The sequence below is a fragment of the Nyctereutes procyonoides genome, unplaced genomic scaffold (genome assembly GCF_905146905.1).
Source record: "Nyctereutes procyonoides isolate TBG_1078 unplaced genomic scaffold, NYPRO_anot_genome, whole genome shotgun sequence".
Taxonomy (NCBI): domain Eukaryota; kingdom Metazoa; phylum Chordata; class Mammalia; order Carnivora; family Canidae; genus Nyctereutes; species Nyctereutes procyonoides.
The window spans coordinates 42413834-42429299 of record NW_026575044.1 but is presented as its reverse complement, the minus strand read 5'-3'; the positions used below and the strand labels follow the sequence as shown (position 1 = coordinate 42429299).

The window sequence follows — 15466 nt, the reverse complement described above, 5'->3', positions numbered from 1 at the left end:
CCTACTGCACTAGTAGCCAAACAGCTCTCATCAAACTTTAGTAAGGAAAGGGGGAAAATTCCAAAGTACTTAAGATATCATGATAACCCCTACGTATCTTAGGAAATGCAAAAAGAATTGGAAGAACATAATATTATGTAGTTTTGACCGTCTCTATCGATAATAAACATATTATGTAAAAAATCTAAGTATATGTGCTGATAACATATATACTGATAATGTCAACCTCCAACACACCATGTACAACTAAAGAAACATTAAGAGTTCTTATAAGCCCTTATTAAAATTCCCAGTTGCCCATCAAAAAAGTGAGTAAGGTTTTCTAACCTTTCAAAGTCACCCTGCCTTGTGAATTTTGACAACCTATACACGGCCCAGTTGTTAAGCTGTTTAGAGGTCATTCCTCTTCCATTATCTATCACTGCAACAGCGGGTTTTCCTTGTGTTTCATCAAAAAGCTGCAAAATAAGTTCAAAAAGACAGGAAAAGTCAAAACATTATCAAAAATATATAAAGTTAAAAATTAAAGAATTAAATGGGCTCACTCATACACTGCTGGTGTAAGTGTAAATGTATTACAATTTGCTAAAAGATACTATATAAATCAAAGGCCTTAGAATTCTTCATGTCCTTTAATCCAGAAATTCAATTTCTTAGATTTTAGCTTAAGGAACTAATTAGAGACATATACAAAGCCTATAAGGATGTTCATGCCAGCATTGCTTACAATGACAAAAATGTAGGAAAAAATCTAAATCTTCAACAAAATATACATAATTTATAATACAGTCAACAGATGAAACTGTAGCAATGGAACATTACACTGCAGAATATTCATGATAGGGCAGCCCAGGTGGCTCAGCAGTTTAGCACCGCCTTCAGCCCAGGGCATGATCCTGGAGACCCCAGATCGAGTCCCACGTTGAACTTCCTGCATGGAGCCTGCTTCTCCCTCTGCCTGTGTCTCTGCCTCTCTTTCTCTCTGTGTCTCTCATGAATAAGTAAATAAAATCTTAAAAAAAAAAAAAAAAGAATATTCATGATATGGCAAATGTCTATATTGTAACGTCAAGGGAAGGTAGATCACAAAAAAACCAAAATGTACCCTATGATCACACATACATGTATACATATTTATAGAAAAAAGGGCACATAAAAATTTTAATATTGAAAAGACATCAGATAATTATTTCTATTTTGAGTTTTCTAATTTCTACAGCCAACTTGTAGTACTTTTATAAAAGGGAAAGTTAAATTTCTTTATAGTATTATTATCTTACCAATTTGATCTGTATTCTTCTAATACCAGTGTTTCTAGAAGTAGCAGACAATGAATTGTCAATTAATTCTGCAAGAGCAAATGCTGGAAGACAATAAGAAGACATTACTGGTTAACTTTTCCTTCCCAAACACTTCACTTAAAAGTTCAAAGTAGAAGAAACTCTGAAGTACCTTAAGCCATCACTTTTATTTTCCAAAGAGCTAGAATTAAAGTATTATCCTGATCCTAATGATATAATACATAATAAAGGCATCATCACCAATCACCACCAGCATAAAAAAGCAGTCATCAACCAGTACTTGTAAGGCACTACACGGCATGAGTCAGCCAGCCATGATTCCTGGCTTCAAGGAGTTTATAATCTAAAGACAGACATACAGACAGAAGACAAACAGAAGACCATAACCATAAAATCAAATACTAGTTTGTGGTATGTAATACATCATGCACAAGTCAAAAGTGAACACATTTAGAGATGGGGCGGGGCAGGGGTTGCAAATATAAAGCAACTATAAAAATGTCTATTAAGAACTTATATATAGATATCATATGATTAATGGCAACTTGTCAAATGGCAGGATGTTTCTAACTGACACAAAATTGCCAATTATTTCCTACTACACAACCAACTTGATACTCAACTTATCACTGGCTCTGTATTATTAACTAATATTCTTTCTTTAAGGTCATTACTCAAACTATTTCCTGCTTTTATTTTCTTAAAGAGGAGAACACACCAAATTTATGTCTCTTACTTCTACTGAAGTGTAACCCAACTAACACTGTAATTAATCCATAGAGTAGCACCCCAGCAAGCATTGCACACTCTGAACACTGCTTATAAACTAGAAAGAAGTTACTACAAATCAGATATAAGGATTTGGCCAATGGTAGGTAAGTGTAGAAAATGGGAGAAGAGACATTGTAGGAAATGGGAGGGACACTGTTAAGAAATCGGAGGCAAAAAAGAGTTAAAAGAAATTTGAAGGGAAGAAATTATTAGAATTTGGTATCAACTTAGATATAAAATTAACCCCCCACACACACACACAAAGAGAAATCCAAGATGGTTTTGAGTCTTTCCTCTAAAAAGACTGGATAAATGGTCACATTTCTCATAAAGGGAAAATTCAGAGAGGAAGAAAAAAAAAAAAAACATTCCATTTTAGATGTGATACCCTAATACTGTATCAAGCTCAATGAGTAGAAGTGTTCCATAGGGAGGGAGAACAGATACCGGGCTTAAGAGAATAAAAATGGCCAGACTTAAGAATTTTTGCTTCTCTGACAGAATAGTTAAACCTTGGATCAGCACATTAAAAGTATTAAAAAAAGAGCAATATGACTTGAAATATCCACCATATAGTCACGAATAAACAAAAGCACCATTAAAGGCAAATGAAACAAAAGCAGGGAAAGACCTAGGAATGTAGTGTAAAATCACAGTAATCAAAGGAAGGGGTTAAACAGGGAGATTTTTCTGCTTGTTCATATAATGACAACAGGGATGAAAACTGGTACAACAATCTGGAAGGTAATTAATCTACATCAAAAGTCTTAAAAATGAACCTACTTATTGACTCCATTATTACACATTTAACAATCTATCCCCAGAGAAAGAATTAAAGATTCATTAAATATGCAAATATTTAAAAACTTATTTTCAAGTATTATTCTAGGAACAGAACAAACAGACAAGAATCCTGTTCTTGTAGACTTAACCTATTTAGAAAGATGGAAAATGATGAGAAAGATGGAAAATCAATGCAATCATACAATACAATAAAAATGCAATACAATCATAATTAACAAATGGTGGTATATGTAATGGAGAAAAGAGTGAGGGGGGGGAGATCAAATAACAGTAAAGTCATTGAGGGAACACAGCTGCAATCTTAAGCAGGGTGATCAAGGTTAAATTTTGTTGAGAACGTAATAAAGAGTTATTAAGACTGGCTTTTATTAAGACTGGCTTTTATTCTCAGTGAAATGGGAAGCCATCAGTGTTTTTACTATAGAAGAGTAACATATCTGACCTCACAAACATTATGTGGACAGGTATAAAAAGAGAGATTAATTAAAAGTCTATATAATCTAGGTGATGATTCCTCAAGATCAGGTTTTAGAAACAAAAGTGATAAGAAATTGTCATTTCTATATAGACATTGAAGATAGTGCCAACAGGATTTTCTGACAGACTGAATGAAAAGTATCAGACAAAGAAGAATCAATTTGATTTTTGGCCTAAGCTACTGAAAGAAAAGAACAATAATCAATTTGAATTGGAAAATTATGTGTAGTTAGGATTCAGTGAACCAATCAGGTTTCCATCTTAAGTTAATCTAGTAGAGATACCACATGGGCAGTTGGATAGACAAAATTGGAATTCAGGAGGTAAGTCTGGCATTATTTTCAATATTTGACTAAAAATTAGCATTTCTGGGGTGTCTGGGTGGCTGAGTCAGTTAAGCATCCAACTCTTGATTTTAACTGATGTCATGATCTCAGGGTCATGAGATAAAGCCTTGCGGTGGGCTCCACAGTCAGTGTGGAATCTGCTTGAGATTCTCTGTCCCTCTCCCTCTGCCCCTTCTCTCACTCGTATGCTAAGTGGATAAATAAAATCTTAAAAAAAGGACTACCATTTCTACCACCTCCACTGAGGAGTCACTGCCATAAAGATGGTATTTAGAAGCATATTGGACACAATCACTAAGGACCTAAGAGAAGATAAGGGACCAAAGACTAAGCCATGAGGCACTTCAATATTAAGAAGGTTGAGAAGGCAGAGCAATTAAATCTCAATTAAAGAAAAAGATGGGAAGAACAGAAAGAAGCCAGCCAATGAGGTAGAAACAAAACAGAGTATGGCTTCTCAAAACCTAAGTGAAGATTATTTTATCAAAGAAGAAAAATGATAAACTGTGTCAATACTGTGAGTAAAATGGGAACTGAAAACTGATCACTGGATTTAGCCACCAGTGACCCTCAGAGAGTAAGTACAAGAAAGCAAATAAGAGAGAATGGGAAGTGGAGCATCACTGTTGTTAGTAAATACAATCAACTCTTTTGAGGAATTCTGCTAGAAATAGGAGTAAAAAAACTGGGCAGTAGCTGCTAAAAGAATATGATGTTTTTAAGATGGGAGAAGATGGGAGCTTTTTTGTATATAAGGAACAGTATCAGAGGCAATAAGTAGACTTCAAATTATGTAGTTCCTCTGCTAGGGTTCAAGCTCTGTAATTTCTCTGCTAGGGTTCAAATCCTGGCTCTAACACTTACTACCAGAGTGGCCTTTCTCAAGCTACCTAAAATCTGTTAGCCTCAAGTTTCTTCTGCAAACTAGGGTCATTACGTAACATTAGTCACCACATAGGATTAAGGATTAAATGATATAATATTCATATAGAACTTGGCAAAGCGGCTGATAATAAAACCAGTACTTAAGGTGAGAATGTGTACAGTTTAGACAAAAAATATTCAGTCATGTTTAACAACAAAAAAGACTAAAAACAACCTAAATGTCTCAAAGAACAATGTTCAAAGAAATTTCTATTATATAGTTTGTAAACACTAAAAACAAATATACATTGACATATATTTAAGCTATTCATTTTATTTTAAACAAAAAAGTAGGCTAAAGAAATATGCTCCATATAAAACCATTAAAAGTGAAAAAAACATATAAGAAGGTTTAAAATGATAAACACCAAAAGTGTAAGTGGTGGTTCTATCTGGGTGGTAGAGATATGATGTTCTTTAATGTTCTTTCTGCTTATCTAATTTCCTACAAACTATAATGCATATACTGTAAAAAAATATTTTTAATAAGAAAGTTTATAATAAACATCCAACAGTATAAAACATTTTGGCAGGGTCCAGACAGAAAAGATTCTCTAAATCAACTGATTTGTAAAGATCACTAGCAAAGAGTTCAAAGGTAGGATAAAAACTTGTGAGAAGTAAAGGTGGAAAGAAATAATAAAGAAACGGAGACCAGAACACAGACCACTTACTGGTGTAGTTCAGCTATACAAGTTTGCAAGGTAAAAAAATATTTTCTCAATTGGGAGACATCTACAGAAGGCCAGGATAGATACATTGGAGTATACAGAAGATGAAAAGATATATAAGTACATTTCTTATGAGTTAAAATGGAATGGATTATTATACTAGATTAGTTTTAAAGGAGAGGTATCTTTACTCTGAAGATGACTTAGAAAAAGAAACATACTGTAATGAAGAAGTTGAAATAAGGAAGTATACAGTGACTAGTTATAATCTTCTAATAAAGTAGAAAGAGAATTTTTAAACAGTGAAGGAATGTGCATGTGGTTAAGGGATAAAAGACAGTAATAGTTGTTGAAATTAGTATAAATACTTACGCAAAGGATTTTGTCCTTCACTTGCATAATATTCATACATGCCACTTTTAACCAGTGTATCATAGTGAGGTAGGAAGTCAATTCGTTCTTTTGTAGCTGTTAGTAGTAGCTGATTGACTGACTGTAGCAGGTATAGAGTGACTCCATCTTTAACAGTGTCATCTGTAATTAAGAAGTAATATCTTAAAGTGCTACACTAGTGTCAGAAACACAATGAATTTATAATTTTGAATATGCAAATTGTATCCCTAAGATATCTTTAAAGATGGTACATGCAAACCCTCAAACAAAGGATCTGTCTATAAATTCAGTTGTGTTTTATTAAGAATAGTATATTGGAAAAAAAAAAAAGAATAGTATATTAGAATAGGCCCAAATACTTCCATTCATTTGAAACACTCAATTCTTAGTAAGTTAAACTATCACAGGAAATAATATGATGAACTACATTAGAGTGGCATTAACATGAATGTAGAAGTAGGATTAAATTCAAAAGGAATCACACATGAAAATCTGGCAGATCCTGGGATCTAACCGGATAAAAAAAGATAATGGAAGAATTCAAGTTTGTGAGAATTAACTTCTTGAAGGCCCATGTAAAAGAACTGTGGCCAGGTGTTGCACATCTCATCTTCTGCAGCTGCAGAACTGATAACTATGTATCTATAATCTTGTTTGAAAATATGACCTTGGGGTGCTTGTGTGGCTCAGTCGGCTAAGCATCAGACTCTTGGCTTCAGCTCAGGTCATGATCTCAGGGTAGTGAGACCTAGCCCACATCAGGCTCCATGCTCTGTGGGAAGTCGGCTGGAGATTCTCCCCTCTGACCTCTATTCTTCCTCCCCCCACCCTCAGCAAGCGTGTGCTCTTTAAAATAAATATTAAAAAAAAAGGAAAGAAAAAATATGACATCTGCACAAACTGTGTACATATAGTCAGTTTCCCTCTCCATCCCAACACAGTAATCAAAATTTTCAAAAGTTTTAGATACTTATCTGAGTAATGAAATCATTATTGTCGTATGATGTACTAGAACATATTTAATATAAAGATATAAAAAAATATATAAAGATATCAATTAAACACTGCTTACCAAAATTATCACAGGTAATTTCTTTCCTACTTGTTGTTGTAATAACAAATTTCTCTTCAGGTGAAATGCCAAGTGTCTATCCAAAATAACAGGAACAAAATCAATTATTACACAAAAAGTATTATACAAAGGAAATAAATGTTATTCAAGTTTATAAGAATAGGAAAATATTGATAGTATATCATAATCTTATAAGTTACTACATATGCCTAAGAAATGTTAAGTCTTGGTACCTCAAAATTTTTCCTTTGCATAATTAAGCACAGTTCTATCTATTAATTACCTATTTGTTCATTAGCGTTTTTTTCTGCTAGTCAGATATAGGGCACCTAGGAATGTGATGATTAGGTGGAACATTTTCTAAAGCGTTTTAATATGAACAAGGCCTCCTAGGCAAAAGGCATGCTATTTCATGTCAATACATAAGTAAACTTACTTGAAGCAAATAAGTTTATGTTCATACAGATTAAATATTTGAATACATAAAAACAAAAGTACTGGAAAAAATAGAGGTTAGTATTTTATAACACTAAGGTAAGGACAGTCATGCTATGCAAGATTTTCTGTATTAAAGAATCTTTTTATCTATTATAACCCCTTCCAAAAAAATAACTTTTAAAAATTAAGGCAAATTAGAAATTATGAGAGGGAACTGCAACAAGAGAAAGAGCATCCTTAGGAAGCAAAAAGCCTTCATAAAACAAGATGAAAACCAACAGAGAAAGAGTAATAAGTCATGATCAAAAGGAGAAAATATAAATTAATGACCAATCAACACAAAAAACTGAGATTTTAAAACTAATCAAGAAATAAGAATTAGAAAAACGAGTTAACATTGTCATTAAAATTTTATATATCTTTAAAATTAAAAGACATGCTCTTTCTAAATTTAAACAACAATGTACAGTTAAGTGAAAGGATCAACTTCTGCTTCAGGTAATGATGAACTAAACTTAGACCAATCTTACCACCAAAGACAAAAAAAAAAAAAAAAATCTAGACTAATGATACCCAAATCTTTAATAGCTGATTGGTTCCTACTAAAACTAATTAAGGCACCAACTCCTTACTGAACATTAATTGAAGGGAAAAATAAAGCATTTATCCTGTTTTTTTTATACCAACTGTAGTTAAGGGTAACCAAGTGGCTCTACTTGATGAGGCAAAGTTGTTCTTTAGAGAATTCTAGCTAATAAAGAGGAATGACAATCAGAATATTACCTTCGGTAGGTGAACCGTCAGCCCAAACTTTTATTAGGGAGAAATCCAGCTGAAACTACCTCAATTCCACTAATATGATCCTAGCACTGCTAAGGGTGGGGGGAATATTCATTTATCGCATGGCTCTTGATACGATGTAACATGAAGTACCAGCACCACCTATAAAGTATTCTTTGCTCCCATACCTCAAAGAAGTTGAACCTAAATTTTGTTTATAAACCTTTAAAAATAAAAAAAAAGAAAAAAGAAACCTTTAAAAATAACTTGTTTACAGAATATATGGAGATAGAACGAGCTGCACCATAAAGGAGCACAGACAAATCCAAAATGTGCATTATTTAAGAAAAACCTACTTAATTTCTTCAAAAGGCCAATGTCAGGAGAAATAAAGAGATTGAGGGACGAGGGTTTTGCTCAAACACTCTAAATCTTAAGAGACAAAGTACTTAAAAAAACAAATTCAACATTTCAGGACTCTGTTGGAATCTTGATTTAAATAAACCAAATATAAAAAGACATTCTGAGACAGGCTATATCTGAATATGGACTAAGCTATTACAAAATATTTTATGATGTTAATTTTGATGGTATGATCACAGAAATGCATGTGAAATACATAGGAGCAAAGTGAATCAAGAACTGGAATATGCTACAAAAGACAAAAATGATGCTTGTGTGGTAAATACTTGGTAATGGCTGAATATGGACAATGAGTTAATGTGCGTTCATTATACTACTGTCTATATATGTTTGAAGCTTTTTATTTAAAAAAAAATTGTAACATAAAATATACTACAACAGACCAGTGGACCCTGAAATAGATCCACATATATATACATGGAGATAGTGGCAAAAAGAAGGTAATTAAAACAGCTAATTAACTGCATAAAAATAGGTAAAATAAAATCCCCATCCCAACATATACAAAAAGAAATATCAAAAGAATTAAAGACACTGAGTAACTCAAAATTTTAGAGGAAAACATAGGGGAATAATTTTGAGTAGAGAAAACGATTTCTGAAAATATATAAAAAAGTACAAGCCATAAAGGAAAAAAATAGAAAATATGAAAAGATGCTCATCTTCACTTGTTAGAGCAATTAAAATAACTTATCATTCCCACGAGGCTGGGAAATTTTTAAGGTCTGATACTATATAGGCCTCCATGTAAGGCAGTTGGACTTTAAACACTGCTGAGAAGACTGAAAATCAGTACAACTATATTGAAAAGCAATAGAGTAAATACTTTAGTATTTTACTAAATTTAAAGATACCATCTTCCATGCAATTTCATCCTACAGAAATGAAGTTACAGATATAAACTGATGGGGAATAAAACTTTACTTGTTTAATAAATAAAAACTCTTTTGACAGAACTTTTTTTAGGTTTTGTGCAATGAGTCTCTTTTTTAGCTAGTACTACTTTATTACTACAGTGTCCCGATTATTAGATCATGTGCTTATGCATCCCAAAAACAAAAATTGTTCTTACAGTTACTGAAAAATTATATGCCAAGCTGAATTAAGATCTACATATACCTGTATTTATATCTAATTATTCCATACACTCTTCTCCATTAATCTGTTATTACTCAATTAAGATGCTAACCTTTTTCTTTACCTATAAATCTAATTTTTCTAAATATTTAAAAGGTTTGATATTTGACAAATACAAATTAAATCTTTTTACATTATACATTATGCTTTTATTCAAGATGGCAGACCTTTCTCCATATTTTTAGTCTAAATTCTATCTTATCAGACATAAATGAAAGTCTTCCATGTGTGTATTAACCTGGCCTTGAATACAGATATACTTCCTCTGCCTTTTCCTGTATGAAAGCAGGATAACACTCTATCTGGGCAAGAGTCTTGATTAGGTTTATTTTTTTTTTCATATTTATAAGAATACTTTGGTCCCATCTTTTTTGGGGTTAACTGGTAAAACAGATGCAAGTGCTTTTAATGGATAAAATTATTAAGTCAGAAACCATACACTTCAATAAGTTGCTCTGAAACTCTGCAAACTAGCTTTTAATGATTTATCCTTTGACATCATAGCCAATGATTTTGTCCCTAAATCACTCACAGACCAGGAACGCCCATAGTGCACTTGAGTGAGAAACCTCTAAAAAAACCCCAAAATAACATATATCCTACCTGTGTTAAAGGAAATAAGCAGACGACTTTCCTATCTTTAGGAATGTTGTCCATTTTATCAGGATTTGTAAGGAATCTAGGGAGAGATTTTTCTCATGTCAAAGCTTTGCTTTACTAGCAATTGGAACATTTTCATTTTACAGACATTGTAGTTTTTATATAAATTATCTGTCCTTTTGACCTCTAAAAAACTCAAAGCTAATTTCATGGCTCAGCAATGGCGTAGGATATTATCAAAGTATGTTAACTCTCCTCAGGTTACTGTTTTATTCCTTCCTACATCTACTTTTACGCTTCTTCCTCTTCTGGAATTTTTTTTTTTTTTTAAGATCTTATTTTTAAGTAATCTCTCCATCCAATCTCTAAATCCAACATCTACATCTACATCCAACATCTCTTCTTTAAATCATCTAAGTCTCTGCCTTTTTAAGCCCACAACCCCAAGACCAACAGTCACATGCTCTACAGATTGAGCCAGCCAGGTTTGCCCTTCATCTTCTGGAATTTTTAATATATGTACCCTACGTACAAGTTGTTTTTTTTTTCCCCCAAGGAAGAGTGATTCATGTAACTGAACAGCTATAAACCAAGTATTAGGTAAGGCTCCTGCCCTCAAGGAGCATACAGAATTTTTTTTAAGTACAATGGCATAAGTGCTAAAGGAGGGGTCACAAGGTATAGTGAAACCATACGAAAGAAAAAGTAGGCATTTCCTCAAAAATGGAGATGGAGGGAAAGGTTTGCATACTTGCGGCTTAATGTCTGGATGTATCTTTTTTATTTTTTTAAAGGTTTTGTTTATTTGACACACAGAGAGAGAGAGCATGAGCGAGAGACAGCGAGAGTGAACACGTGCACACAAGCAGGGGTAGCTGCAGAGGGAGAGGGAGAAGCAGCCTCCCTGCTGAGCAGGGAGCCCCTGTGAAGCTTGATCCCAGGACCCCGGGGTCATGACCTGGGCCCAAGGCAGACGCTTGACCGACTGACTACCCAGGTGCCCCATAACGTCTGGATAGATCTTAAGAACCAGTCAAAGGAATCATCTTCTGATCTTCGATTCCCCAAGGCCACAAGGGTTCAGGTGAGTCAACAGCTGCTTATCACAGGTCTAAGGGATTCTTCTAGATCTACTCTTTCCTCCTTTTTCTTTTTTTAAACTCTTTCTTCTTCCTTCCTCTTGATTGTTCCCTTTTTTTCCACAAACTGAGCTTTCCCCCCAATAACCGTTTGGGATCCATAATACTTTCTAGCACTACAAACACGTATTGGTTTGAATTCTAATGAAAGACTTTAATTCAACGCACTAGTTTACCTCCCCTCCCCCACACACTTGCATGGAAAACGAAGGCTTTAGTAAACAGTGTGGGCACTGTTGGAGGTTTTTTTAATGAAAATAACAAGCTTCAGGATCAAACAGACCTAGATTCTAATCCTAGTTTCACTGCTTAGTAACTGTATAACCTTAGACTTAATTCAGTAATTTAATTCAGTTCTTCATGTAGGAATGGAAACAAGGTTATGGGATTAGGTTACATAATTACATAACCTAATGAATGCTTTAAAAAGTAAATTATCTGAAAAAAGTTAGCCTTCCATTTTTTTTTTTCTAATTCTTCCTTCTCACTTTTAATCAAATTTAACCTTTCTCTCTTCCAGCAGGAAGTAGGAAGAAGGAATTAGTCAAAAGAAATATTTTCCTTGGCTTTAAAATTAAAATACTGAAGGAATGAGGCACCTGGGTAGCTTAGTGGGTTAAGTCTCTGCCTTCAGCTCAGGTCCTGATCATGGGGTCCTGGGATGAAGGCCCACATTGAGCTCCCTGCTCAGTGTGAAGTCGGTTTCTCCCTTCTTTCTCCCAGGCTCATGCTCACTTGCATGCTCTCTCTCAATTAAATAAAATATTTAGAAATACTGAAGGAATGAAATATATGTTCCCTATTACAACTTCATTTGAGGCAAAGCGGTATAACAGAAAGACTATGGTTCTGAATTTGAATCCTAATTTGAGACTGTACTATCTATTTGACTTAAATGAGTCACCCACCTCCAAAAGTGAGTTTCCACTTGTGTAATAATACTTCCCCTATCTCACAGTGAGATTTCTCACGGGAGAACTTCTTTCTAGAGGGAGGGTAAATTAATACAACCTTTTTGAAAACCAATCTGAAAATACCTATCAAGAGCTTTAAAAATATTCCTGACCTTCGAGGAATTTCACTTCCAGAAGGCTAAACTAAAGAAAAATAAAAGACTATGTATTCAAAGATATTTATGGCATTACTTAAAATTGAAAGTAATGTAAATGTCGACAAAAAAGAAGGGACTTGGGGGGGATCCCTGGGTGGCTCAGCGGTTTAGCGCCTGCCTTCCGCCTAGGGTGTGATCCTGGAGACCCGGGATCGAGTCCCGCATCGGGCTCCCTGCACGGAGCCTGCTTCTCCTTCTGCCAGTGTCTCTGCATGTGTGTGTGTGCGTGTGTCTCTGTGTGTCTCTCATGAATAAATAAAATCTTTTAAAAAAAAAAAAGAAAGAAAGAAGGGATTTGGCTATGTAAAGTGGTACTCAACAACCATCTCAAACTTTGATTATGAAGACTTGCATTCAAATAGAAAACCAACAATATTAATATACATATAAATATGCATTACAGCTACAAAAAAATTGGGGTAAGTACCCACAAAGAAATAACCCTAAGTGCTACCAGTAGTTATAAACTTTACCGTGAAGAAAAGGTCTACTTTTCCCCCTATAGTTCCATATTTTCTTTAATGTGATCTTTTTAACAATAAAAATAATAAAGAGTTTCCCTTTTTGGGGGGTGAGGTTTTGAATGGAAAACGGTCATCGCAAAAGAGGCGCATTCATTCATTCATTCGGTTTTCATATGTACACGGGAATCCGCTATATTCAGGCATAGAATGATTTCACTCTTTAAACACTTCTCTTCACTCAAACATTTATTCTAATTTCAACATTTACCACGTGCCAGGCACAGTTCTAGACACTGGGAATACAGCTGTGAACGAAGTAAAATCCTTACTGTCAAGTCCCTTTTATTATATGGGTCTCGATTTCAATTATTTCAGCAACTCCAGAGTTCCGTGTCTAGGACAGTACTAAATCATGAGCGTAATCAAGTTAAAACAATGCTTCACACAAAGTTCTCTTTCCTTGGAAGCTAAGTGTTCTTTGTCGCTTAAAAAGAACTTCATTCATGTGGTTAAAGAGGCGGAAGGACTACCACCCTTCTTTAAAGCTCAGGCACCATCACCACCTCCTCCCTATAAAATTCTTCGCAGTTCAAAGCAGCTTTTCCTACACAGTCATCGTTAATTTTTAAAGCAAACTAAGTGGAGATACATAGATCACAGAGGTGTATAGTGTCTATTCCACAGACACCTGTCGAGTTAGTTCTAAAACTCTCATAGGGCCAAGGCTTCAAGAAAAGCAGAAGGGCAGCTCCACCTGCCAAGCTGACTCGGACAAGTGTTTTCACTACGGAAGGACCCTGCCGGGGCGGGCCCACAAAACCTCCCTGACAGGACGACCCGGGGAATTTCGGTACCATTTCATGAACCTGAGGTAAATCGACTGCAGGAATTTCAGAACCCTGAACCATCGCCCATCCTCCTAACAGAGCCATCGGGTTCCAAGTCTGCGCTCTTTATTTTTTGAAAAGTTGCACGCGGAGAGACCCAAGCGGCGTTCCCTACTGGAAGAGGAGTTTAGAGTACTAAGGCCTTAGGGTGCTAAGGTCGCCACCGGCCAGTTACGACGGTCTGAAATCCTAGGCGGCGAGAACCACCCCCCACCCCGACCCGGGAACAGGGCAGGGGGAGGCCCACGGGGCCGCTGGCTCTGCGCTCCCAGGCCGAGGCCAGGGCCGGCCCGAGGCGTCCAGCCGCCGGGCCAGGGGCACGGCGGGCACCCGGGAGAGCGAAGCCAAGGCCGCAGAACTAGGGCCAGGTGACAGGTTTATTGCCCTTGGTGAGCAACTCGAGTGTCTCGTCACCCCTCCCAACCCAAACTCCACCCGCGCATCCTCCCTTGGCCCCTTCGTGTACCTGACACACGGAGGCGCGGAACCTTGCGTAGTCCGAGCGCTCCTCGACCTGCAGCACCCGGTCCCCGAGCTCGGACTCCTTCTCGCGCCGGTCAAACAAGTACACCGTCCTGCAGCCGTCGCCTCCGCCGTCCTCGCCAGTCCCCGCTGAGGGCCGCCCGCCGCCGCCGCCGCCGCCGCCGCCGCCGGCGGCCGCTGCCATATTGGGGGAAAGGAGAAAAACACAGCAGCGCCGGCGCCGGCGCCTGCCGCGGCCGGGCTCGGGGCCGAGGTGCAGACTCCGCGCGGCGCCCTCGGCTCCAGCCCCCGCGGCGGTGCGAGGCCTCTAGCCCGGCGCGCTGCAGCTCCTCCCTCAGCGGCGGAGGCGGCGGCCGAGCAGCGGCAGGCGCGAGGATCACCCGGGAACCGATTCAAACGAGCTCCTGCTCCCGCACACGTCACTTCCGCGGCCCGTCGCTCCCGGGGAGAAGGGGGCGCGCAGCGCGCTCTCCGCAGGGCCGGGACCCGCGCCGGCCGCCTCCCACGCGAGACTCGCAGCGCGACCCGCCACCAGGGCCGCCGCCCGGCACAGTGGCGCAGGAGGAAGAGGGGCGGCGGCTCGCGCCGCCGAGGAGGCGGGGCGAATCCGGCAGCCCGCGCGGGCGGGGCGGGGCCTCGGCGCCCGCCGCCCAGGGCCCGCCCCTTCGGCCCTCGAGAAGGCGCGAGGGGAGCGCGGTTCCTTCCCCGCGCGCCTGCGCTCTGGGGGCGACCCGAAACCCGGGAGGAAGAGCGAGCGCCGGGCCCGCGGCGGGGGCCGTCCGAGCGGCCGTGTGGTGTCGGCCGGGAGCGTCCCGGCGCCTTCCAGCTGCCGCGGGACCCCGAGCGAGTCGAGCTGCCGGCGCCGCGGCGCGGGGGGCCGGGCCGGGCCGGGCCGGGCCGGGCACGCTGCCTCCGCGCCCGGGTCGCGGGAAGGCGGCGGCGGGAGCTCCGGGCGGGCCTCGCCGGGTGGGGTTTCCTCCGTAGCGAGCACGTGTGTCCCCACGCGGAGAAAACAGACGCCCGGACACCCTGCGCCGCCTCTTCCACCTCGTTTGCTAGTGATTTTTTGTGGTTTCCAATGTGGGCCAGTGAGACAAAGCTCGTCCCTGAGAACGTCGTAGCCAAGAAGTTGTGACGTCACGGGGGCCTTCCAGGGTGCTGGAGCATCTCGGTGTCTGAGCCTTCTCGCTCCATTGACCTGACCTCAACCGCTGCCCTGTTGCTAAAAATTGTGGCCTAGAACG

At 38.7% G+C, this 15466-nt stretch overlaps 1 protein-coding gene across 3 annotated transcripts in view; it reads right to left on the bottom strand.

Annotated features, from left to right (window-relative positions):
* SMCHD1 (structural maintenance of chromosomes flexible hinge domain containing 1) overlaps nt 1-14763 on the bottom strand; it is a 143696-nt gene extending 128933 nt beyond the window's left edge. For all 3 annotated transcript variants that reach the window (XM_055324007.1, XM_055324008.1, XM_055324006.1), the window contains exons 1-5: nt 14206-14763; nt 6761-6836; nt 5668-5829; nt 1281-1363; nt 328-458 (exon numbers count right to left, since the gene is read on the bottom strand). In XM_055324007.1, the coding sequence (XP_055179982.1) occupies nt 328-458; nt 1281-1363; nt 5668-5829; nt 6761-6836; nt 14206-14406 (653 nt within the window). In that variant the 5' untranslated portion in view covers nt 14407-14763. The remainder of the gene's footprint in view (nt 1-327; nt 459-1280; nt 1364-5667; nt 5830-6760; nt 6837-14205) is intronic.
* Nucleotides 14764-15466: the final 703 nt, after the last annotated feature.